Source organism: Sciurus vulgaris (assembly GCF_902686455.1).
Source record: "Sciurus vulgaris genome assembly, chromosome: 6".
Classification (NCBI taxonomy): Eukaryota; Metazoa; Chordata; class Mammalia; order Rodentia; family Sciuridae; genus Sciurus; species Sciurus vulgaris.
Genome location: NC_136466.1, coordinates 108,800,831 through 108,827,090, shown reverse-complemented (window position 1 = coordinate 108,827,090; position 26,260 = coordinate 108,800,831). Strand labels below are relative to the sequence as shown.

At 39.6% G+C, this 26,260-nt stretch overlaps 1 protein-coding gene and 2 pseudogenes across 4 annotated transcripts in view; 2 read left to right on the top strand and 1 right to left on the bottom strand.

The window, feature by feature from the left end:
- Positions 1 to 4,998: 4,998 nt before the first annotated feature.
- On the bottom strand, positions 4,999 to 14,778 carry LOC306664344 (ornithine decarboxylase-like; annotated as a pseudogene). The gene is made up of 3 exons: positions 14,186 to 14,778; positions 13,793 to 14,142; positions 4,999 to 5,419 (listed from the first exon to the last, which is right to left on the bottom strand). The product of its transcript is annotated as an ornithine decarboxylase-like (transcript).
- Positions 14,779 to 16,788: 2,010 nt separating this feature from the next.
- The window catches only part of AGGF1 (angiogenic factor with G-patch and FHA domains 1), a 46,464-nt gene continuing 36,992 nt past the window's right edge, over positions 16,789 to 26,260 (top strand). For both annotated transcript variants that reach the window (XM_079144686.1, XM_079144685.1), the window contains exons 1-3: positions 16,789 to 17,369; positions 21,406 to 21,508; positions 24,508 to 24,707. In XM_079144686.1, the coding sequence (XP_079000812.1) occupies positions 17,148 to 17,369; positions 21,406 to 21,508; positions 24,508 to 24,707 (525 nt within the window). In that variant the 5' untranslated portion in view covers positions 16,789 to 17,147. The remainder of the gene's footprint in view (positions 17,370 to 21,405; positions 21,509 to 24,507; positions 24,708 to 26,260) is intronic.
- LOC306663994 (cysteine-rich PDZ-binding protein-like) lies at positions 21,599 to 22,722 on the top strand (annotated as a pseudogene). The gene has a single exon. The product of its transcript is annotated as a cysteine-rich PDZ-binding protein-like (transcript).

Here is a 26,260-nt window from a genome sequence, read left to right as displayed (position 1 = left end):
CAATATGCTGCCTGCAAGAGACTCATCTCATAGAAAGAGATACCAATAGACTAAAGGTGAAAGGATGGGAAAAAACATACCATGCACATGGACACAGCAAAAAAGCTGGAGTATCCGTCCTCATTTCAGATAATGTGGACTTCAAGCCAAAACTAGTCAGAAGGGATAAAGAAGGACATTACATACTGCTCAAGGGAAGCATAAATCAGCAAGACATAACAATCATAAATATCTATGCCCCGAATATTGGCTCATCCATGAACGTCAAACAAATCCTTCTCAATTCCAGAAATCAAATAGACCACAACACAATAATACTAGGCGATTTTAACACACCTCTCTCACCACTGGATAGATCATCCAAACAAAAATTGAATAAAGAAACCATAGATCTCAATAACACAATCAACAATTTAGACTTAACGGACATATATGGAATATACCATCCAACAAAGAACGAATACACTTTCTTCTCAGCAGCACATGGATTCTTCTCTAAAATAGACCATATTTTATGCCACAAAGCTACTGTTAGCAAATACAAGAAGATAGAGATACTACCTTGTACTCTATCAGATCATAATGGATTGAAATTAGAAATAAATGACAGAATAAAAAACAGAAACTTCTCCAATACCTGGAGATTAAATAATACACTATTATATGATGAATGGATAACAGAACACATCAGGAGGGAAATTAAAAAATTCTTAGAAGTAAACGAGAACAAAGACACATCATATCAAAATCTCTGGGACACTATGAAAGCAGTACTGAGAGGAAGATTTATTTCATGGGGCGCATTCAACAAAAGAAGTAGAAATCAACAAATAAATGACATAACACTACAGCTCAAAGCCCTAGAAAAAGAAGAGCAGACCAACACCAAAAGTAGTAGAAGACAGGAAATAGTTAAAATCAGAGCTGAAATCAACGAAATTGAAACAACAACAAAAAAAATCGGAAACATTAACAAAATAAATAGTTGGTTCTTTGAAAAAATAAACAAAATTGATAAACCCTTAGCCACACTAACAAAGAGAAAGAGGGAGAAAACTCAAATTACTAAAATTCGGAATGAACAAGGAAATATCACAACAGACACGAGTGAAATGCAAAACATAATTAGAAGCTATTTTGAAAATCTATACTCCAAAAAAACAGAAAACCTCGAAGACATCAACAAGTTTCTAGAGACATATGAATTACCTAAACTGAACGAGGAGGACATACACAACTTATTTCCAGAATTCCAGAGGGCTGGGGACTCGAACCCGGCCTCCAGCATGAGAGTCAGGCACTCTAGGAGAAGGTCTATATAGCCAGCCCCTCACAACTTAAATAAATCAATTTCAAGCAATGAAATGGAAGAGGTCATCAAAAGCCTACCAACAATGAAAAGTCCAGGACCAGATGGGTTCTCAGCCGAGTTCTACAAAACCTTTAAAGAAGAGCTCATTCCAATACTCCCCAAAGTATTCCATGAAATAGAAGAGGAGGGAACCCTCCCAAACTCATTCTATGAAGCCAATATCACCTTGATACCTAAACCAGACAGAGACACATCGAGAAAAGAAAATTTCAGACCAATATCCTTAATGAACATCGACGCAAAAATTCTCAACAAAATTTTAGCAAATCACATACAAAAATATATTAAAAAGATAGTTACCACGATCAAGTGGATTTTATCCCACGGATGCAAGTTTGGTTAAACATCCAGACATCAATAAATGTCATTCACCATATCAACAGACTTAAAGTGAAGAATCACATGATTATTTCATGGATGCAGAAAAAGCATTCAATAAAATACAGCATCCCTTCATGCTCAAAACACTAGAAAAAATTGGGGGTAGTGGGAACATTCCTTAACATTGTGAAGGCCATCTACGCTAAGCCCATGGCCAATATCATTCTAAATGGTGAAAAACTGAAAGCATTCCCCCTAAAAACTGGAACAAGGCAGGGATGCCCTCTTTCACCATTTCTATTCAACATCGTTCTTGAGACTCTAGCCAGAGCAATTAAACAAACCAAAGAAATTAAAGGGATATGAAATGGAAAAAAGAACTTATACTATCCCTGTTTGCTGATGACATGATTATATATTTAGAGGAACCAGGAAATTCCACCAGAAAACTCTTAGAACTCATAAGTGAATTCAGTAAAGTAGTAGGTTACAAGATCAATGCTCATAAATCCAATGCATTTTTATACATAAGTGATGAATCTTCAGAAAGAGAAATTAGGAAAACCACCCCATTCACAATAGCATCGAAAAAAATAAAATACTTGGGAATCAATCTCACAAAAGAGGTGGAAGACCTCTACAATGAGAATTACAGAACACTAAAGAAAGAAATTAAAGAAAACCTTAGAAGATGGAAAGATCTCCCATGTTCTTGGATAGGCCGAATTAATATTGTCAAAATGGCCATACTATCAAAAGTGCTATACAGATTCAATGCAATTCCAATTAAAATCCCAATGATGTACCTTACAGAAATAGAGCAAGCAATTATGAAATTCATCTGGAAGAATAAAAAACCCAGAATAGCTATAGCAATCCTCAGTAGAAAGAGCGAAGCAGGGGGTATCGCAATACCAGATCTTCAACTCTATTACAAAGCAATAGTAACAAAAACGGCATGGTATTGGTACCAAAATAGACAGGTAGATCGATGGTACAGAATAGAGGACATAGACACAAACCCAAATAAATTCAATTTTCTCATACTAGACAAAGGGGCCAAAAATAGGCAATGGAGAAAAGATAGCCTCTTCAACAAATGGTGCTGGGAAAACTGGAAAACCATATGCAACAGAATGAAATTAAACCCCTGTCTCTCACCCTGCACAAAACTCAACTCAAAATGGATCAAGGACCTCGGAATCAGACCAGAGACCCTGCATCTTATAGAAGAAAAAGTAGGTCCAAATCTCAACTTGTTGGCTTAGGATCAGACTTCCTTAACAGGACTCCCATAGCACAAGAAATAAAAGCAAGAATCAACAACTGGGATAGATTCAAACTAAAAAGCTTTCTCTCAGCAAAGGAAACTATCAGTAATGTGAAGAGAGAGCCTACACAGTGGGAGAATATCTTTGCCTCTCATACTTCAGATAGAGTGCTAATTTCCAGAATCTATAAAGAACTCAAAAAACTCTACACCAAGAGTACAAATAATCCAATTCACAAATGGGCTAAGGAAATGAACAGACACATCACAGAAGAAGATGTACAAGCAATCAACAGATATATGAAAAATGTTCAACATCTTTAGTAATAAGAGAAATGCAAATCCAAACTACCCTAAGATTCTATCTGATCCCAATTAGAATGCCAATTATCAAGAACACAAGCAACAATAGGTGTTGGCAACGATGTGGGGAAAAAGGTACACTCATACATTGCTGGTGGGGTTGCAAATTAGTGCAGCCACTCTGGAAAGAAGTGTGGAGATTCCTCAGAAAGCTTGGAATCGAACCACCATTTGACCCAGCTATCCCACTCCTTGGACTATACCCAAAGGACTTAAAAGCAGATTACTACAGAGATACAGACACATCAATGTTCATTGCTGCTCAATTCACCATAGCCAGATTGTGGAACAAACCTAGATGTCCTTCAACTGATGAATGGATAAAGAAACTGTGGCATATATATACAATGGAATATTACTCTGCCATGAAGAATGATAAAATTATGGTATTTGCAGGCAAATGGATGAAATTGGAGAATATCATGCTAAGTGAGATAAGCCAATCTCAAAAAACTAAATGATGAATGATTGCGTTGATAAGCGGATGAGGACATATAATGGGGGGTGGGAGGGGTTAGCGTTAGGGTTAGGGTTAGGTTTAGGGTTAGGGTTAAGGAGGGTGGTAAGAATGGAGGAAGGAAGGACTGTATAGAGGGAAAAGAAGGGTGGGAGGGGTGGGGGGGAAGGGGAAAATAACAGAATGAATGAAACAACATTACCCTATGTAAATTTATGATTACACAAATGGTATGCCTTGACTCCATGTACAAATAGAGAAACAACATGTATCCCATATGTTTACAATAAAAAAAAGTTTCTAGATTGCAAAGTATAAGCTTTAAAAGGATTCAGTTTGAGACTAGAATTATGGGTATATTCATAGTCACTTTTTTTTGTGTGTGATTGTTAGAAGTTTGGATACTTTTTCTGGAGCTGGAGAATAAATGGAATGTTTGGCAACTCATTGTAGTAATTCCTATCAGGTTTAGCTGTAGTCATACTATTTATTTGAAGATACTTTAGTTTCAAAGCAGATCACAACATTAAGCTTTTGACCTATTGTGCCATTATACAAGCTACAAAATGCTTGCTTGAGTAGCTGAGGGGGCACTCTTTAAAATTTTTTAAAATATTTTTTGTTCTAATTAGTTGTACATAACAGTAAAATGCACTTACACATTTTGATAGATCATACATAAATGAAAATATAATCTCTAAATTTCTGATTATATAAAATGTAGGATTCCATTGGTCATGCAGTCATATATGCACATGAGTTAATAATGTCTGTTTCACTCTACTTTCATTTCTACCCCATACCCTTCCCCTCCCTTCACTCACCTCTACCTAATCTAAAGTAACTCTATTCTTCCCTATCCCCTCCCCCCATTGTGAATTAGCATCCACATATCAGAGAAAACATTGGCCTTTGGTTTTCTGGGTTGGCTTATTTCACTTAGTATGATATTCTCACTCTTTAATAGCTTGTTTGAAAAGTGAAAAAAAAAAAAAAACCTATAAAACAAGTAGTCAAATGTTTCCATGGGAACACAGATTAGTGTGACCCCCATCTTCTAGTCTTCCATGTTGCTGCATCTGTGCCAATCCTACTCTTACAAAAACATTTCAAAACTAGCAACAATTAAGTTAAATGATCTCCCAGATCCCTTAACTTAAGCTAAACTTGCATCTACATATTGACAAGTGGAGGTACACACTGCCAAGTGACATTTCATGCTCTTTCCTGAGCATAAGACACAGGCCCAGTGCCAGTGTCCTGCTCCTCCATTTCAGGTGGGAAGCCATGGTCCTGGATTTGCTGCATGCATTGCCGTGTTTTTCCTGACATCACATAATAGATAGCTGTTCTCTGAAACCCATTGAAAGTAAAGTTGCAAGAACAGTGTATGCGCCCATGTTTTCAAAAAGCATCCGGTCACCCACATGCATTTCGGGCAGGTCTTAGTGCTTGACAATCCATTCAAAGCCATCACATATCTGTCCCCATATGGTGCATGAATAATACTTCTCATCTGGTTTAGGTCTCTTCTGCAGCAGGGGCTTTCCATGTGCATGATCATAAAGGATGCAATTAAATGATCTGTATACTCCATGATACACACAAAACATAAATGTCTGCTCACTTGACTCATCTGTAAGGATAAATGTGAGTAAATAAAGAGGCAAGCCCACAGCATGGCATACAGCAAGAAGTGGGTCCCACGTGGGAAAGCCAGTTTTGTTTATTACCTACTCCAGGGCTATATCAGGTTACATTAGGGCAGTTAGTTTTGCACATGTGCAGATCATATAACTTGCTTGCTTCTCAGAGTACCAAATGTTTTTTATAAGAAGATAATGCCTCCATAGCTCAAGGGGGGAGGAGTTGCAGAATGTTCCTAAGTCAGAGAAACCTTTATCATCCTGAGGAGTGTGCTCACTCATAGGACTTCTGCTCCTCTGTATTTCCCACAGCCTGAACTTCTGCAGCTCCCCTTTTTGGTTTTGAATGGGCTTTGAATAGACATGACTTGTATTTTGTTTAAGGAAGGTGGAGGGAACAAATAAGGCAGACATGGACAAAAACAGGCACAACATAATAAGGCGAGTATCAATAAACATCCTCCAATGAAAAGCTGTTTGATCCATGTAAAACTTGGTGGCCATGAGGTTAACCAATCTAATAAATCCCAACCTCCATGATCTTGTTGCACCTTCTTTACAATGTCTTTAAGATGATCCAGTTCCTTCTGAATGGGGTTACTGTTATCAGTTACATTGAAACAACACATATTATTAAATTCATAGCATGCCTTATGATGTAACAGCAGCAAATAATCAATAGCAGCCCTATTATCAAGAATACCTTGGGCTGGGGAGATAGCTCAGGGCGGGGGAGATAGTTCAGTTGGTAGAGTGCTTGCCTCCCAAGCACAAGGCTCTGGGTTAAATCCACAGCACCGCAAAAAAAAAAAAAGAATACCTTGATGCTATCTCTCACCCTGTGCAAAACTCAACCTAAAATGGATCAAGGATCTAGGAATTAGACCTGAGACCTTTCACCAAATAGAAGAAAAAGTAGGCCCAATTCTCTATCATGTTGGCTTAGGACCAGACTTCCTTAACAAGACCCCCCAGCACAAGAAATAAAAGCAAGAATCAATAAATGGAATAGATTCAAACTAAAAAGTTTTTCCTCAGCACAAGAAACAATTAATAATGTGAAAAGAGAGCCTACAGAGTGGGAGAAAATCTTTTCCACACACACTTCAGACAGAGCACTCATCTCCAAAGTTTATAAAGAACTTAAAAAACTTTACACACAAAATGTAAAGAATCCAATCAATAAATGGGCTAAAGAAATGGGCAGGCACTTCACAGAAGAAGATATACAGGTGATCAACAAATATATGAAAAAGTGCTCATCATCCCTAATAATTAGAGAAATGCAAATTAAAACCACCCTAAGATTTCATCTAACTCCAATTAGAATGGGTATTATCAAGAACACAAGCAATAATAAGTGTTGGCGTGGATGTGGGGGAAAAGGCACACTTTTTTTTTTTTTTTTTTTTTGTGCCAGGGTTTGAACCTAGGGCCTTGTGCATACAAGGCAAGCACTCTACCAACTGAGCTATATCCCCAGCCTATAAAAGAGGCACACTTTTACATTGGTGGAGTTGCAAATTGGTGCAGCCACTCTGGAAAGCAGTATGGAGATTCCTCAGAAAGCTTGGAATGGACCTACCATTTGACCCAGCTATCCCACTCCTAGGCCTATACCCAAAGGACTTAAAATCAGCATACTACAGAGATACAGCTACATCTATGTTCATAGCAGCTCAATTCACAATAGCTAGATTGTGGAACCAACCTAGATGCCCTTCAGTTGATGAATGGATAAAGAAACTGTGGCATATATATACAATGGAATATTACTCAGCTATAAAGAAGAATATAATTATGGCATTTGCTGGTAAATGAATGAAGCTGGAAAATATCATGCTAAGTGAAATAGGCCAAGCCCAAAAAACCAAAGGCAGAATGTTTTCTGTGATAAGTGCATGACAATTTATAACGATGGGGGGTGATGGGGGGAAGGGAAGAATGAAGAACTTTGGATGGTGTAGAGGAAAAAAGGGTGGGAGGGGGTGGGGATGGAAAAACAGAATGAAACAGGCAGTATTACCCTATATTTATGTATGAGTACATGAATGGTGTGAGTCTACATTGTGTACAACCACAGAAAGGAAAAGTCGTACCCCATTTGCATACAATGAATCAAAATGTGTCTGTAAAAATAAAAAGATATTTTAATAATAAATAAATAAATAACTCCAAAAAAAATATCTTGATGTATACAAATTTCAGAAGTGTTACAATTTCTGCTAAGTGGACCCAAATATTATTATGAGTGTGGGAAGTCAAAGATGCTAAAGTTTTGTGTATGGGGGCACCACCAACAGGAATACAACAATAGAGAAATAACACAATAATAGCCAAAATAGTTGTGAAATTTGGGGTAAGTTTTGCAAACAGCTGTACTAAAATTTCCAGGGTACAGTCTAAACCCATCTGGGCTAGCAATTGTTGGGCAGCTGTTGTTAAATTCTTATATCCCCCCCAAGTCACTAGATGATTAGAATACTAGGGGCCCCTTGGCCTCATGTTCTTGTCAGAGGTTCCTTCTTTGAATTAGGGTCCTCTTTATCCCGGATCAAATGAAATTTGAGAATCAGATTGTGAAGTCCTCAATGCCAACTGATGATGATTGATGGGTCTCATACACCTGGCAGGAATCCAGACAGAACCTGTAGGAGTAAGAACTGCAGCATATCCCTTCCCCCATGTAATCAAAATTATAACTCCTGACATATTGGATCTGGTGGAACTCGGTAATTTACATATATCTTGATAGTGGTTCCTTAGGGGTAAAGTGCCTGTCCAAGGCAGAGGACCAGCGATGTGTATTATCTTCATATTATATATTAAGAGCATTCATTGTGAACAAGGGAATATTGAGAGTATTATTAACATAAGCAAGTCTAGGTCCCCTTTTTGTTTTTGTTTTAAAAGGCATGTTTTAAGCATGTGGTGTGCACGTTCAACTAAGGCCTTTCTGATAGGATTGTGGAGAATTCTATGGGTTAGAATTATATTCATTGATTACAAAATTGAGCAAAGGTGCTAGAAGTAAATGCAGGGGCATTGTTAGTTTTTAAACGATAAGGTTTACCCATGGTGGCAATGCAGAGGAGCAAATGAGAGATACAGGTTGAGACCTTCTCTGAACAATGTGCGCTGGCTCATATAAGGCCTGAGGATGTATCTATGGTGACATGTAAGAAAGAATAGGGGTCAAAGGGAGGAAAATGAGTTACATCTGAAAGAATGGACATTTTTTTAAGCTGTCTGTTTTATCTCAACTCCCTAAGGTCTCCCTCCCAGTGACGGGAACAAAGCCCTTAAAGCTGTTCCAGGAATCAGCCCCAAACAGGGAGTAAAAGGGTAAATTGAGCCAGATAGCTAGATAGTGCTCAAACAGTAGGATTACCAGAAACTATTGACCAGAATCTACGCCCTGTTGTAAAACATTGTAAAACATGTTGTATGTTATCAGCAAACCCAGACCCCCTTTGAAATTTCCTGGCAGCTTTGTTCCCCTTTTCCCTTTCATGTGTGACCCCTCCCGATGTGTGGTTTCTGCCTTTATAAACCTACAAGATTTTCTGCTAGGGACTTGACTCCTTGAGTTGGGTCCCAGCGCGCTGGAATAAACACCTCTTGCGGTTTGCATCAAGTGACGCCTCCTGTGGTTGATTGGGGTTGCTGTCAATCCATGGGACAGAGTTGGGGTTTCCTTTTTGGGGGCCTTACAATATCCATTTGCTAAAGGGCATTAGAATGTAAACCTTGAGGGTTCATAGTTTCTCAAGTAGGGAACAAAAAGGTGTGCAATGAGAGCAATTAACAAAGAAACAGACCTGTTGAGAGGAAATAGAAACGGTTTTCATTAAAGAGCGAACATTTTGATGAAAGAATTGTGTGATTCCAGGGCATCTGAAAAGAGAGGATAAAGTGACTTTATAGCAGCATCAGCATGAGCATTTCCTTCAGTGAGTGGTCCGGGAATTTTAGTGTGGCTGCGTATGTGAGCAAGAAATATGGGAACCATACTATCTTGCAAAAGAGATTGAAGAGTGATAAACAGGGATACTAAATTACAGTCCAAATGAGGTGACAAAAATGCAGAGGAAATATGAGGTATCAGTTTGGCTTATATACTGAGAATTTGTAATGATGTTTAAGGTGGTGGGAAACATACGAAGAGCCAAAATAATTGCAGCTAATTCTGTTCATTGGGGAGAAGCTTGAGGTAATGTGTAATAATCAGTCCATTTTTTATCAGTGAATATAGATACCACACCCTGGTATTTTCCTCCATCAGTATAGACAGTAATCCTGTTTGAAAGGGGAATGGAGGAAATTCCAGAAGAAGGAGCAAGAGAGACTTGACACAATAAGGAAAGGTGTTCATCCAGAGGTGCATGGAAAGCAATAGGAGCTAAAAAATCAGTTAAGACAGCTTGATAATAGAAGAAAATTGTAGATATTGTAACTGTAAAGTCTTTCCATAAGTAAGATAAAGTACATGAACATCTTCCTATAAGAGATAAAATATGATTGTGACTGAGATTAACTGAGCATACATATCAGCATAAGGGAGAACATTTCTTCCTGAAAAGTGAGGAGAATATAACCACTCTATTATATACGAACCTTGATTACAAATGGCAACAACTGCAGCAAAGGCATAAGGCTTTCCTGTAAAGATTATTAGAGGTAAAGGAATATTGAGTGTTGGGATTCTATCTGTAAAAACTGTAGATAATTTCTCATTAACATGCTGAAGAGTTATAGTCAGTATAGGAGTTAACTGGAAAAAACTGGTGGAATTATGTTGCTTTTTTTTTTTTTTTAATTTTTTTAGATGTTCATAGACCTTTATTTTATTCACTTATTTATATGTGGTGCAGAGAATCGAACCCAGTACCTCACACATGCTAGGCAAGCGCTCTACCACTGAGCCACAACCCCAGCCCTGTTGCTTTTTTAATAGCTGAAAAAAAAGGCAACAGCATATCAGTTGTTAAAAAAATATATGGTTGAGTCCAATTTAAATGTTCTAAAAATTGTTGCAAATAAACTAAGGAAAATTTGGAAGGAAGAGTCAATTTTAGAATACCAGGAATGGAATAACACTGGAGTGTTTTATGTCCTAAATAGTTTATAGAGAGTTGTTGTTGAATTTTTTCTGTGACCACATGAAGACCAGATTGTAATAGAATGTGTTACAATTTAGTTAAAGTATCTTCTGTAAGTATTGACCCAGCAATCAAAATATCATCCATATGATGATAAACAAGAACATGTGGGAATAAATGTCTGAAAGGCAGAAGAGCATTATTCACAAAATATTAACATAATGTGGGGCTATTTAACATACCTTGAAAAACAACTTTCCATTGATATCAATCAGCAGGCTTATGATGATTGAAGACAGGAACTGTGAAGGCAAATTTTTCTCCATCATCAGGAAAGAGGAATAGTAAAAAAACAGTCTCCTAGGTCTATTACATATAAGGAAAAATCCTGAGGGATTAGATTAGGGTTAGGCGATCCACATTGAAGCAGACCCATAGGTTGTACACATTTATTGATTTCTCTCAAATCTTGAAATAATCTCCATTTCCCTGATTCCTTCTTTATGATAAAAATAGGCGTATTCCAAGGACTGGTAGAAGGTTCAATATGTCCCAACTGTAAGTGTTCTTGAATGAGGGCCTTTATAGTTGCTACCTTTTCCTTGGACAATGGCCATTGTTCTACCCAGACAGGAGTGGTGACCTTCCATTTTAATGGAAACGTTGTCAGAAATGCAGAGGTCCCTACAAAAAAGGCAATTTAACAGACATTCGTAACTCGTGTAAGACGTTTCTGCCCCATATAGGAAAGGGAACTGCCATAATGTACAGTTGGATATGAGTAATAACTTGCTGTGGGTTGGAAGGGGCAGAGCATCACAACCATAGAGAGCTTTTAGACACCTGTTCATTATTGCCTCCTATGACCCAAAATGGGGGAACCTTTGTAGGGGCCATGCATGAGGCCATATTGAGAGGGGTATAACTATAACATCAGCACTGGTGTCCAACCCTATGAATGATTGCTCATTTAAACAAAAGGTAAACTTTGGTCTTTTTTCAGTAATAGGTAAACATGCTCCAATGATAGTGGAACCAAATCCTGCATTTTCTTGTTCATTTAAGGGTTGTTGGGCAGTAATATAAGGAATCACAATTAATTGAGCAATGGCAGATCCTATGGGAAGATTTAAGGGCATAGGAGACCAAACTTGAATGTATATCACACCAGTATAATCAGAATCAATTACTCCAGGAATTATAAGTTTTCCTTCTTTAGCACTGTGAGAGCAGGGCAAAATTAAACCAAAGGTATCTTTGGGTAGAGATTCTTGAATTTGGGTTGCGAGTTTATAAACTTCCCCAGGGAGATGTATTTGGGCAGCCTCAGTAGTAATCAAATCTATCTCAGCGCTCCCTCTAGTGGCAGCAAAGTATTTGTGGAAGGAGCTTCTGTGAATTGGAAACATTTGTGAAGGAGACCTCTGCATCTGCCTTCCCCCTCCTTTGGCGACCTATAATTGTGTTTCTTCCTTTTTTGGCGGGGGTGGTGGTGCGGGGATCAAACTCAAGCCCTTGTGCTTGCAAGGCGAAGCACGCTACCGACTGAGCTATCTCCCCAGCCCCTGTAATTGGGTTTCTGATGTCTGTTTTAGATCTGCATTGATTAGCCCAATGAAATCCTATATGACAGACTGGACATTTTTGATTGGGCCATTTTTGTGGCCCTTTTTTAAATCTTACAATCCTTTTGAAGATGGCCAGGTGGGGGACTTTAAAGCAGCAACCAGTAAAGCTGCTTTATGAGTTTCAGTTCCAACATTCTGACATGCCTTTATTAAATCATATAGCATAGTATCCACATTATGGTAAACAGAGCTCATCACTTCCTTACAATCTTGATTGGCATTTTCAAAAGTCAATTGTTTGGTCAGAATATTGGTGGCCTCCAAACTGTCTACTTGACTTTCAATAGCTTTAGTCAACTGGTTAACAAAATTAATGAAAGGCTCTACCGAAGCTTGTCGAATTGCATTAAAGGACTTGGAAGGATCCCGAGTGTCTGGGATCCTTCTCCATGCTTTACAAACTAAGGTTCTAATCTGGGCAATGGCGACTGCAGGCAACGGAGTTTGTTGTTGTAATGTCCCTCTTTGACCCACACCAAAAAAGTCATCATAATCAATATTAACATTTTCCTGAGCATTGTCCTGGGCCTGAATACAGGCTAAACCAGAGTATTCTTGTAAATACACTGTATTGTGGGCTGAAGTAACCATCTTCACCAATGCTTTCCAATCACTGGGAACAAAGGCATAACTTATTCCTAACCTCTCTATCATACTGAGTGTGAAATTACTATTAATTCTGCCCTCCAACACTGTACTTCTTAATTCTTTAAACACATTGTTCATATTCTGGCTGATTAACATTATTTAATCTACTGGGACGGACAGCCAATGTATGAGTTTCTCCCTCAGCAGCTGACTGCCTGAGACATTCAGATAAATGAGACTGGACTGGGGGAGAAGGAGGAGGAGGAGGAAAAACTTCAGTGGTAGAGACTACCAGAGAAGTTGGTGGCACCATCAAGGTTATTTTTGAGATAGCATCATGACACAAATAAAAAGCATGTAACACAGGCATAGGAACCCGTGGTTCCTCATGTAATTTTTTACCTATATCTTCCCAATCTTTGGGTCTTAAGGATCCACTTTCCATATACCATGGATGGCAAGAATCTATTTCACACAGCAAAGCAGCAAGATCAGGATTGCTTATAGTATGTCCAGCCTTACGAAGCAAATAAGAAAGTTCAGCCTGAGGATGACATTGAGCATCAAACAAGAAATTTCCCATAGTTTACCAGTGAGATCGGTACCAGCCGATGAGCAATTTGTCAAAGCCTATTCTAGGAAGTAAGCTATCCCTTCTCCTGTCAACACATCCAGAAGGGTCCCTGCTCAGGGAGCCAACTGTAAGGATAAATGTGAGAAAATTAAGAGGCAAGCCCACAGGATGGCATACAGCAAGAAGTGGCTCCCACATGGCAAAGCCAGTTTTGTTTATTACCTACTCTAGGGCTATATCAGGTTACATCAGGGCAGTTAGCTTTGTCCATGTGCAGATCGTATAACGTGCTTGCTTCTCAGAGTCCACTAGTACCAAATGTTTTTATAAGAAGATAACATCTCCATGGCTCAAGGAGGGAGGAGTTGCAGAATGTTCCTAAGCCAGAGAAACAGAGGGCCTTTATCCTCCCGAGGAGTGTGCTCAAAGGACTTCTGCAACTCTGTACTTTTACATGACCTGAACCTCTACACTCATCTTCATCATCAGAGTCTGTCTGTTCCTTTAATATGATTTTTTTTGGGGGGGAGGCAATAATATTAACTGCAAGTGTTAAAGCTGAAGAAACATAATACCTGCCTGGCTGAGCTGTGATCCTTACTCCAGAGTCTGATGGAAAGTATTTTTCCAGTGCTGGATTGATCACACTGGTGATCTCTTCAAATTTAAGTTTCAGATTCAGGAAAGCCACCACAAACACCAAGTAGATACATGCTGAACCCAACCTCAGCTTCCATGTCAAAGGCACAGTGGGCATCAGAGATGTCCTGCTTGAAGGTCTCAGGATCAGTGCAGCCATGAAGAGTTCGACTGCTACTTCCCTGATGAAGGCTTTACTGCTAAGGACATCTATATTCAGATGACACTAATGTCATCAATATTTAATTATTTAGCTCATTCCGAAAGAAGTCTGCTGGTTTTGAATGTGGCACCAACTTAACACTGAGGCAACAGACTGCTTTGGAATCATCAGTGGCAATCTGCAAAACCAACTTTGCTTTTGGATGCCCTCTGGCAACTTTCATCAACTGGACTTCACTGTCAAAAGTCATCATTTGGACTCCAATACTGTCAACATATTTAATTTGGGACACTTGTTTGCAAGGATTTGCATAGATAATCCACTCTAGAGGCACTCTGAGACTCTGCATCAACTGTATTTCAGTCTTGCTAGCACAAATCCTGTCCCAATGGCAGCTATGGTCTTCACTATGGCTCTGCTATCATTGCATTTGACAGGAGGAAGAGCTTTTAACCATCTTACATGGATGCCCTTTCCTTAACGCCAGAACAAGACACTTCATTAATTTTTTGGTACAGAATGTCCTTGGCAGTAAATCCTTCATCAGGGAAGTGCCAGTCGAACTCTTCATTACCGAAGTTGCTCATGGTTTCTGGATGTGCCTCAGAAATGCAACAAGATGGAAAACTAAGAGACGAAATTTAAAGAAATTATTTCCAGCTTCTCACAGAGGTAATTCTCCAGGAATTCCAAACCCTGTGTCCTTGGACCAGCAGTGGAAATGTTCTCAGAGCACCTGGGTGCTGGGCCTGACCCAAGGAGATGCTGCCACCCGAGCTCCAGCCTGAGAAGAGCCCATCAGTGGCCTAGCTCCTGCCAACCAAGATGGCAGTGGGGGCAGTTGCAAGTTCTGACCAGTCAGTACTATTTAAAAGTGTTATTTTGGGTCTTGCTTTTTTGTTACGCTTTTAAGAATTTAATCCATAAAATAAATTCAAGTATAGTCCATTTAATCAAGGTAACATTTTGTAAACTGACCTCAAAGTTTATAATGTATAATCTTTGTTTTCCTGTTCTAATGTATAAAACAACAAGCATGAATACATCGAATGCTGTAATTGTGAAATACCCAATGAGATGAACAATGACTTTTGATTTCTTTCCAGTGTGAATGGGAGATGCAAGTATGGGTTCCTTGAAGATTGGTCTTGCAGATAGCTTTCATCAAAAGTGTTTTTTGTGACTTAATGAACCATTCATTAATCCTTTGTATCTTTTTTTTTTGAGAGGGGAGGTGCTAGCAACTGAATCCAGACCTTTGTGCATGCTAACAAATGCTCCACCAATGAGCTACACCTCAAGTCCAACTCTTTGTATTTTTGAGTCAAATTTCAAACAATACACCCCCAAATTTGAAGAACTTACTTGAAATTAAAATAGATATTTTATTCAGATTAATAAAAAGACATTCTACAGAACCAAAGTAATGAATAGAATGCTTCTGGTATAGGAAGACTAATATACAAATGGAAAAGAACATTTAGCTCAGAATAGAGATGGAACTTGACAAATGATAATGGTAATGTAAAGCAATGTAACAGACATGGTTTAAAAGAAACTAAGTCATGTGTGAATTCCCAGTTGCAGTATAGAATAAAATGCAAAAATTCAAATTATATAAGGTAAATAGAAAAATATGACTCTGGATGAGGAAAGACTTCATGAGTAAAATTCACAAGTCTAAACTAAAAAAAAAATGAAGTAAAATAAGATAAAGACTGATATGGCTACATAAAAATTAAGGATTTCTGATAAATAGAGAACACCATAGATAAAGTTGACTGATAAATGATTGGGAGAAGATAACAGCGAAATCTAAAACTGGTTAAGAGACAAATGCTATGTTCATATAAAGAACTCAGAAATAAGCAAAAAAGTCGTCCTTTATTCTTTATACTTTTTTTTTTTTTTTTTTTTTTTTTTTTTAAGTAGCCGGTGAACTAGAAGAGCAACAGAATTCTTGTATTTACCTGTGTTTAGCAACCTTTTATGGACACCTGCCTAACACACTGTGCTGGAGTCTGAGAGAGGCAAATCCGTTATGAAATGGTTGACCTCTGGAAAATCTCAGGCCAGCTTTCTGAACTCAGGATTTAATTTAAGAGACCTTGAGAAAGGGAGGACGTGTGTTTGAAGAAGCCCTTGGATTCAAAGACTGGTGAAGCAAAGCTAGGGTCCATACGGGGTAAATCAAATAAACCTACGAGAGCGTTTTCCTCTCCTGTTCTACAGAATATTTTCTCTTACTTTTCCTCCAGGGATTCTCTAGTCTGCAAGTCAGACCTAATGAATTTGTCTTCTTTTCCAGGGAGTCTAAACTCGTGGAATCAGCAGACTAAGCAAGCCGGGTATCAGAATACTATGGTCTAGTCCTGATTTATCATAATCTCTATAATCCCCTGCAAATCATTTCTAGCTGTGACTCATTGTTCACATCTGGAAAATACAGAGCTGGGATGCGAACTGCATATAAAAGGTCTTCTCAAAGAAGGTAGGCATGTACAGAAATTTCTAACCCGTCAGACTTTCTACAACCACTTTCCCAACAGCTCTATACCACTCCGGCACGCAGGCGCGAGTTGCGCCAGAGCGCTAATAAGCCCTTCCTGCTTCCCGTCGCTTCCTTTTTCGCCTTGGCCCCGCCCACTTCCGGTACATCGTTTCCGGTTCTGCCCGGGAACTGCCGAGCGCTTCTGCCTCCTGGTTCTGTAACCGGACTACTTCTCCAACTCGCCTCTTGGCATTTTGGTCGCTGTGAAAGGTTGTTGTTAACAAAGTGTTCCGATTTCAAGTCAGCGCAGATCGGGCAGGGGCCGTCTTTCGTCCCCTTGCACATTGGTTCGCCAACTCGTTCGACCACAGGTGACAAGTTTCAGGGCGTCATGGCCAGGGGCCACCGCGGCCGGCAGGGTGTGAGGCCGCCTTTCGCAGCCCGCGCTCTCCCGTGGCCTCTGGGGCCGCCGGCATCAGTCTTGGTCTGAGCGTAGTCCCTCCACACACGCAGACCACCTCACACCGGACCTCATGGCTTGCGAGGCGCAGTCCCCGCCGCCCTCGCCTTCGTTGTCACTGTCGCCGCCCACCTCCCCTGAGCCTGAACTGGCCCAGCTGAGGCGGAAGGTGGAGAAGTTGGAACGAGAGCTGCGAAGCTGCAAGCGTCAGGTGCGGGAGATCGAGAAGCTGCTGCATCACACGGAACGGCTTTACCAGAGCGCAGAGAGCAACAACCAGGAGCTCCGCACGCAGGTGCGCTGCCCACTTCCAGCTCTGGGCCCCTTCCAGCCAAGTAAAGTCTTTGAAGCCTTTGATGGCCTCGGAAGGGCTCCCTAGCTGAAGCCCCAAAATACATTGTACAGTAACTGGAGTAAATGAAAGTCCAGAGTTGTAATTACAAGTACAACTGGAGCAAGTCTAAGAGTTAAGTGTACTTGGTTTAAGAGTCTCTTGTGACTTTGGCAAAATGGTCTTCATTTTCATTTGTCCCAGTGTCCCATTGGCAGTTGTGGTGTATATGTTGTAATGAGGAATCGAACCCAGGGCCTCACCCATGCTAGGCGCTCTACCACTGAGCTATGTCCCCAGCCCTGTAATAATTTTTTCTAGACTGGCGTGGTGATGCAGCTTGTAATCCCAGGAACCTTCAGGAGGCTGAGGCAGGAGGATCGCAAGTTCAAGGCCAACCTCAGCAACTTATCAAAACCCTGTGTTCAAAGAAAAAAGACTGGGAGTGTAGCTCAGTGGTAGTGTCCTTGGGTTCAGTCCCCAATACTGCCAAGAAAATATGAGCTCTGAAAATTAACTGCCGAGTTGCAATGACTTCTATGCCCATTGGTTACAGTTGTTGACCTTATGACAAAGTTTTTTTTTTTTTTTTTTTTTAACTTTCTACTCAGCGCTAGTTTTTTAATTCCTTTTATGTATAGGAATCGTACTAGGAGAATAGAAATATGGTAAACATGGAAGAAAAAGACCAAAATGTGATAGCCTTAATTAAAACTCTTTTATGCTTGCAAATTGTTAAAATACTGCTTGCCTTAAAGATCCTCAAAGGAAACGTTTTACTAATCTTCATAGAGCCAGCATTTTCTTATTAATGTTAATTGGATAGTGATCCATCATAAAAAATAGAAATATGCCCCCTGCCTTCTGCTCACCTTCTGGTAGGGTCACCCCAAGTTTTGCCCTTTAGCATTCTGGACTCTGAGAGCCTTGTGCATAGCATGCCACGTGGAAGCTGGAGCTGCACCTTGCTGGTCCCCCCCACTACTCAACATAGCCAGCCAGGCCCCTCAGATGAGAGCTGCACCCAGGCCAGCACCAGCAGCTCAGCCACCAGAAGCAGCCCTACCATCTGTAGTTGGCTCACCTGCTGCTGCACAAGGGCAGTCAGGTCTGATGGCCCACTTAGGAACCACTGCAGCTGGTGTGGCTGTGGGCTTTGCTGTTAGGCACACACTGAGTCATGCCATCACCTGGGTTTCAGTGGGGGAAGTAATACTGAGCCCTAAGAGCCTGGCATCACTTACTGGGAGCCTCAGGAAACCCAGCCAGCATGGCAGAAGCAGCTTGGTGGCCCTTGCCTTTATGTCATAAAATAATTTTTGAAATGTGCACAGAATCAGGGTGCTGGTAAGCTCTGTGAAGATTTCAGTGAGGTGCTAAAATAGTGCAGAGTTGCAAGTGGAGTAGTCTAATCAAGAAGTTCAAATTGAAGAAGTGAAAAATAAGCTCTGATGACCACGTTACTTTAGCATAAAATTGTAATTAATAGTGAAAGTATGAAATATGAAACCACAATGTAAAGCCTCTTAATAGCTTTGTTGTTTCTGAATGACAATGGAAGAGAGTATTCTAATTATATGGAAGTTCACTGAGTTGGTACAGAATTTGGGGCTGGGAAAATGTTTATGAAGCCTCCTTAAATCAGCTGTTCTGATATTCTTTGTGAGTTAATTAAAATAAAGTGATTTTCTCCTGGTGGGGGAAAAAATTGAAATATAAGGTGGGGAGGTGGCTTGTGCGCCCATAGTTTCCATTATTTGGGAGGCTGAGCCTAGGAGTTCAAGACTTGCCTGGGCAACATAGGGAGACCCCATCTTTTAAAAAAAAAAAAAAATGCCAGGAACATAGCTCAGTGGTAGAGCTCTTGCCTAGCATTTGTAGGGTCCTGAGTTGGATCCCCAGCACCACAAAAACATCAAACCAACTTAGAAATTCTTGATTCTACTACTTCTAGTAGTACCTCTACTTTCCTAATCAACCTTCCCTGGGAGTCAGAAGTTTGGTTAACTGTCATTTCAAATTATTCATGTGTTTCATTTGGAGCAGTAAAAGGTTGACTTGAGAATTGAGGATGAACTAATAGAAAACCATAATATGTGCAGGTCCTGGCTTTGGGGTCAAAAGACCTTGTATAAATTACTTGTCTCTTCAAATATTTTACATGTAAAATTGGCATTTGGACAACTAATTTGTAAGGCAGTGGTGTGAATTAAGGAGATGTTATCCAAAGTAGCAGTATAGTGCTTAGTGTTTAGTAAATACCAAATAATCTATTGCATGTAATAGTGGTAGCAGCCAGAGGCAGAACTAGGGCAAAGCAGTCAGGCACCTACAGTGAGAAAGCTAAGGGGGCACTTATTTTCAGATATGGACCCTATACTTTTATGGATCTGCAAATGAGTGTCTCAGATTTGTCACCCTAAGGTATCTTGCTTGCTTGACCCTAGTTCAAGTCCTGGTAACAAGAGCAGATCTGCTAACTTGAAGTGCTAAGATAATCTGTACATATTCAGTCTTACCACCTTCCTCCATTTAAGCTAATGTAGCTTAAGTATTTTGAAGCCTTTTTTTGAGTTGGTTTCATGCGTGTCATAGATATTGTCTCATACTACGAACATGTCACACTGAGATGAATTAACTAAAGCAGCTACTCATTTGCTTATGGGCATGTCCACACTCTGTTGCTCTGGTCAGTGCAGTATCCTTTCAAGGGCATTTTAATGTATGAGGCATGAGGAAGACAGACACCCCTCTCAGATGGTCTTGTTCTCTGTTCACTTCTACTGAAGTTATTTAGTCATAAGACTACTATTTAAAGAAAACAAATGTGCATTGTGGTATACAAATGTCATTATGTGTTTAAGTGAATAGCTAATTCCTGGTGAAGGACATGATACTAGGTAATCCAGTATGGATGGAAATTTGTGGTTTTTAGATTTCCTAATTCTGCATTTGTGTTATTGGGGATTAAATACAGGGCAAGCCCTCTTCCACTGAGTTACATCCCCAGCCTTTTTTATTTTTTGAGACAGGGTATCCTTACTTTGTCCATTGTGTCCTTGAACTTGGGATCCTCCTACCTCAGCCTCATGACTAGGTGGAATTACAGGCCAGTGCCACTGTGCCTGGCTAGATTTTCTATTTCTTTAAAACTGCTGACCTTTTTAATAGCAGCATAAAATCATTCTCTGTGTGTGTGTGGTTTTTATTGTTTTTCTTTTGTTGTTTTTATTTTTTTTATTTTTTTATTTATTTATTTATTTTTTTTTGGCAGTGCTAGGCATTTAACCTGGGGCCTGGTGCATGTTAGGCAAGCACTCAACTACTCAGCCCCAAATGGTCCTATTGGTTAGAAATGAAGGATCCTGGGACTGGGGATATAGCTCAGTTGGTAGAGTGTTTGCCTTGCAAGCACATGGCCCTTGGTTCAATCCCCAGTACCTCAAAAAAAAAAAAAAAAAAAAAAAAAGAAAGAAAGAAATGAAGGATCCTGTTCATGAAGTCCCATTACTTAGATTGGTCAGTTTAAGTTGGGGAGTGGGGATGGTATCTGTATATTTGGCAAGCAGATTTAAGAATAAAAACATCTCTGAGCCAAGCATGGTGTTATGTGCTTATATTGCCAGCACTTGGGAGGCTAAGATGGGAGGATCCTTTCAACCCAGGAGTTCCATACCAGCCTAAATATAGTGAGATTCCTGTCTCCAAAAGAAAAAAAATCTGAAAATTAACAGTATGAGTTATGAGTATATTAGTGTTCTGAAAAAGAAACAAACTTACCTTTGGCACTTCTTTAAAACTTTTAAACATAAAAGAGTAGGATTTATTCAAGTAAGAAAAAAAGAACTCTTGCAAGGTGAGAGGAGACCTGATAGGAGTTGTCCCTTGTCTAAAACTTATACCAAGAAAAATTATGTCTTGTTTTAGTATAGGAGAATGGTGTATGTATTAGATTGCTTTATGATTTTTTTTTTTTCTTAAAGCTTTTGTTTCCTTCCAGGTGGAAGAACTCAGTAAAATACTTCATTGTGGGAGAAATGAAGATAACAAAAAGTTTGATGTAGAAGTACAAACAGAGAACCACACTCCTTGGTCAATTTCAGGTATTCATCTAGTGAGGATATCCTAATACTATAACATTCAGCTCATGCTAACATAGTGTTTTTGTTAAATTTAAAGTAGACAAGAGTAGTGTTGTTTTTGGATTGCTACTGCTTCTGCGTTTGAGGGACCCGTAGAGAGAAGGATGGTATGCGAAAAATGTGAAAAGAAACTTGGTACTGTTATCACTCCAGATACATGGAAAGATGGTGCAAGGAATACCACAGAAAGTGGTGGAAGAAAGCTGAATGAAAATAAAGCTTTGACTTCAAAAAAAGCACAATTTGATCGATATGGAAAGAATAAGTTCTCCACTTGCAGAATTTGTAAAAGTTCTGTGCACCAACCCAGGTTCTCATTACTGCCAGGGCTGTGCCTACAAAAAGGGCATCTGTGCAATGTGTGGAAAAAAGGTTTTGGATACCAAAAACTACAAGCAAACATCTGTGTAGATATATTGATGAAGTTACTGGCTTTCTGTGATTTTCCTTTCTGCTTTGAATTTTCAAGGCTTAACATAGATGTTCAACTTAAAAATAACCAATTTCAGAACAAAGGATTAAGTTTTAGTGAGGAAAGTTGATCAGTACTTAATCTTTTGCTCTCAACAAGTTCTCAATGCAACAATGTAACTAGTATTTGCTTTAAGTGGTTATTTTTCTTATAAGCATTTTTTTGAACTAAAGTAGCAAATTTAATGAAAAAGTATTTCTGAGTTCTGTATGCACTTTTTACTTAACATTATTTTACTTATCCTCTCCATCTACTTTTATTTATAGATATCGCAAAAGTGAGATTATTGATATTTTGCTTTGAACTTGGCATCCAGATTGAGAATTCTTACCTCATTCCCTTACTGGTGGCATAGTTCTTGGAGTCAGCAGTCCCTTAATGAATTGCAGTTTCAGAGGATATTTAAATGTTTGAGGCCATTATTGCTGAATGGTTCCTTAGTAATTAGTCTAGACCCAAATCAAAACAAGTTGGATTTGTGATTTTCAGTTCCTTTCATATGTGAATAAGAATACAAGGAGTATGCATGTGTCCAAATGAATTCACTGGATTTCAGAAAAACATATTACACATATTGATTGCCTTGAATTCAAATTGTCATGAAACCTATGAGAACAGTGTTCATCCATGTTGATGTATATTGAAAATGAATCCCCCCCTCCTTTGGGAATGCTCTTTGAAGCAAGTAACAAACTTTTTAACCTCCTTCCCACCCCTCAAGGAAATAAAAAGAACAAAGCAAAATAAATAAATAAATAAATAAAGTAGACAAAGGTATACATAAATATGAGAACCATCATACTATTGACTTCTTTCCACATAATTTGGTATTTTCAGATAATTTGCTGTTTGGGTGGAAAATATAGAAATGCACTGTCATTCCTTTAATTTTTGGGGGGTGTGTGGGGGTGCTAGGGATGTAATTCAAGGGCACTTGACCACCGAACCACATTCCCGGTTCTGTTTTGTATTTTATTTAGAGACAGGGTTTAAGCACCTCCTTTTGCTGAGGCTGACTCTGAACTCTCAATCCCCCTGCCTCAGCCTCCTGAGTTGCTGGGATTATAGGCATGTGCTACGGTGCCCGGCCCCATTCCTTTACTTTCTATAATGTTGCTCATGTATTTTCAGTGAACTGAAAGCATTATTCACTGAATAATTTTCGTTTTTGTTTTTGACACGGGGGTCTCACTGTGTTCTCCAGGGTTCAAGTGATTCGCCCATTTCAGACTCCTGAGCTCTGGGACTACAGGAACTCTTCACCATGCCCAGCTTACTGAGTAATTTTTGCCATGTAGTAAGCCACATACTTTCATATTTGGGCTTTTTTGTGAACATGGGCTCAGGTTTTCTTGTTAATGTGTTACACTTCGCATTATATATAGTGCTAGTCTCTTAGGCCCTTGGGGGAATAGCAGACCTACCATCATAGCCTCATCAGTTGCATTATATTATAACAAAATAATTGAGCTACTGAGTTTTAATTAGTATGAATCATAAAAGAAGTAATCTTGTCCATTATGTTTTGCATTGTTTCATTCACTACCTATAGGTAAATTGCTAAACATAACAATGACATTAATCTTGTATATGTATGATATTAAATTTTTCTCAGCATGAGAGAAATTGGACAGCAAAATCAAAACCTGATACCTTGAATTTATTTTGTTGTCAGTTGATAAGCAACAATATTAAGATATGTGGTAAGAAGTTGTTAAGAGTTGCTAAGTTTTTTTTGACAGAATATAAGCCATCTATGTATTTCTATTTTACTTTTTTTTTTCAATACTGAGGATTGAACCTAGTGTTGCTATATCAGAGCTATATTCCCTAACCTTATTTATTTATTTATTTATTTTTGGTACTAGGGATTGAGCTCAGAGGTGCTTAACCACTGAGCCACATCCCTAGCCCTTTTTAATTTTTTATTTTGGTACAGGATGTGACTAAGTTGCTTAAGGCCTTGGTAAATTGCTGAGGCTGGCTTTGAATTTGCAGTCCTCCTGCCTCAGCCTTTTATCTTTTTTTTTGGTGGTGGTGGTGGGGTATTCAGGATTGAATCCAGGTGTGCTTAACCACTGAGCCACATCCTTAGCCCATTTTTACATTTTAGTTTGAGACAGGGTCTTACTAAATTGTTGAGGCTGGCTTTGAATTTGCAATCCTCCTGAGCCACTGGGATTACAGGTGAGCACCACTGTGCTCAGCTCTTCTTTACTCTTGATGTGAAAATTCCAAGTCTGTTCACCTGGCTTTTCTTTTTAGCTTGATAAGTGGAGTACTGATGGAGACAGTAGAATTAAAGATACACAATTTTGTAGGTTTATATGCATCATCAGTTTTAATCTTTTAAAATATATATGTACAATTATAAAGGTCACAATTTATTTGCAATGTGTGCTGCTTTGTGCTCAGAGCCAATGTTTTAGAATTAAGCCTGTTTTACATACACTATTCTAATATGTCATTTAATTTGCTTTTGCTCCAGGTTATTATCAGGCATACTATAATGATGATGGTCTTACAAATAAAGTGAGTGAACACTCAATTCAGCATTGTCAGAATACTGAAGCTCCTACTTCTAGTTCTGAAGACCAGTCACAAATAGAAAGTGATATTTTCACTGGTACTGTTGTAACAGAAACTGTTAAATGTGAACATGGAGATCATTTCACCTCAAATTCACAGGTAATAAAATGCTAAATTGAAGCTTTTTTTTTCCTTCTTCTTGGTGCTGGGAATTGAACCAAGGAGTGGTTTACCACTGAGCTAAATCCCCAGCACTTTTTATTCTGTTTTGGACAGGGTTTTGCTAAATTGCTGAGATGGATCTTGAATTTGCAGTCTCTTCATTTCTCAAGATCCATCTCAGCAATTCCTGAACTTGAACCCAGGGGCACTATACTACTGAACTATATCCCTAGTCCTTTTTATTTTGAGACAGCGTTTTGGCAGGTGGCAGAGGCTGGCCTCAAATTTGCAGTCCTCCTGCCTCAGTCTCCTGAGTAACTGGGATTGCAGGTGTGTGTGCCATCATGTTCCACCTGGCAACAGGTTTTTTTTTTTTTTTTTTTAACCAGAGATTGAACCCAGGGGCGCTTAACCACTGAGCCACATCCCCAGCCGTTTTTTATTTTTCCTTTTGAGACAGGGTCTAAGTTCCTTAGGGTCACGATAAGTTGTTGAGGCTGACTTTGTACTTGTGGTCCTCTTGCCTTAGCTTCCCAAGCTGCTGGGATTTCAGGCATTCCTGGCAACAGTTGTTGTTTTTTTTTAATAAATTTGCATGTTGATTGCAGTATAGTAAATGCAGACTTTTTTTCTTTTCTTTCTTTTTTTTTTTTTTTTTTTTTTTTTTTTTTTTTGAAAAAAGGGTTCTGCATTCCAAATCTGTGGAATCCAAATAGCTCTGGTGGCATTTGAAATGTGCTGCAGGAATGTAAGAGATGCTGGAGAGGTAGGCAGTTTTGGGGCTTGTGCCCCAGTGAGACAGGTGGAGCCAGGACTACAGAAGGCACCATTCTCCTCCCCACAGCCAGAGGGGTTTGGCCACTGCCTAACTGGATGCCTTCCAAGGGCTCCTGGTGTTCTGACAGTGAACATCATGGGGCAGCGCATCTCTTCTGGCCCCTGCTGGACTCCACACCTTGCACAGAACCCAGCAGGCCTCGTCATGTGGTGTTTGGATGAAAGGTAATCCATTTGGAAGCCCTGGACAGCAGTCCTGCTTCTGTGGGAAGCATGAAGCTTGAGGTTGATCACAGGGGGAGTCTGTACCAGCAGGCCTTGCTGTCCTCCTGCCTTGGATGTCCTTCCCGGACCTAGAGCTCTGTCCCCTCACCCATCCTTCATGCTTTTCATGGATGCTGCCTGAACTTGGGAGCCTTTTTCTCACCCCTTTTCAGACAGGTGCACTTGATTATAAGCACCCCTGAGGTTCTATGGAGATCTGGAGCTGTAGAAACAGACAGGGCGAGAGCTGAAGCAAGGGGCGTGGGTGAGTCCTGTGCCACAGCACCCGATCTCAACACCAGGGCACCGCTGAGTGCCCAGTTGTATCTGTGTGTGATGTGGTGGCTCTTGTCTAAGGATGCATAGGGGTTGAGTGCTGCCTCCTACACGGGGTGTGTGTAGTGGGGGTTGGGGAGTGGGGCTGCACAGTCTTGTCCAGAGGCCCTGGAAATGGCAGACCAAAAAGCCTATGTGTCCTTTCTCAGACCCTTCTGCTACTCATAGCAGCA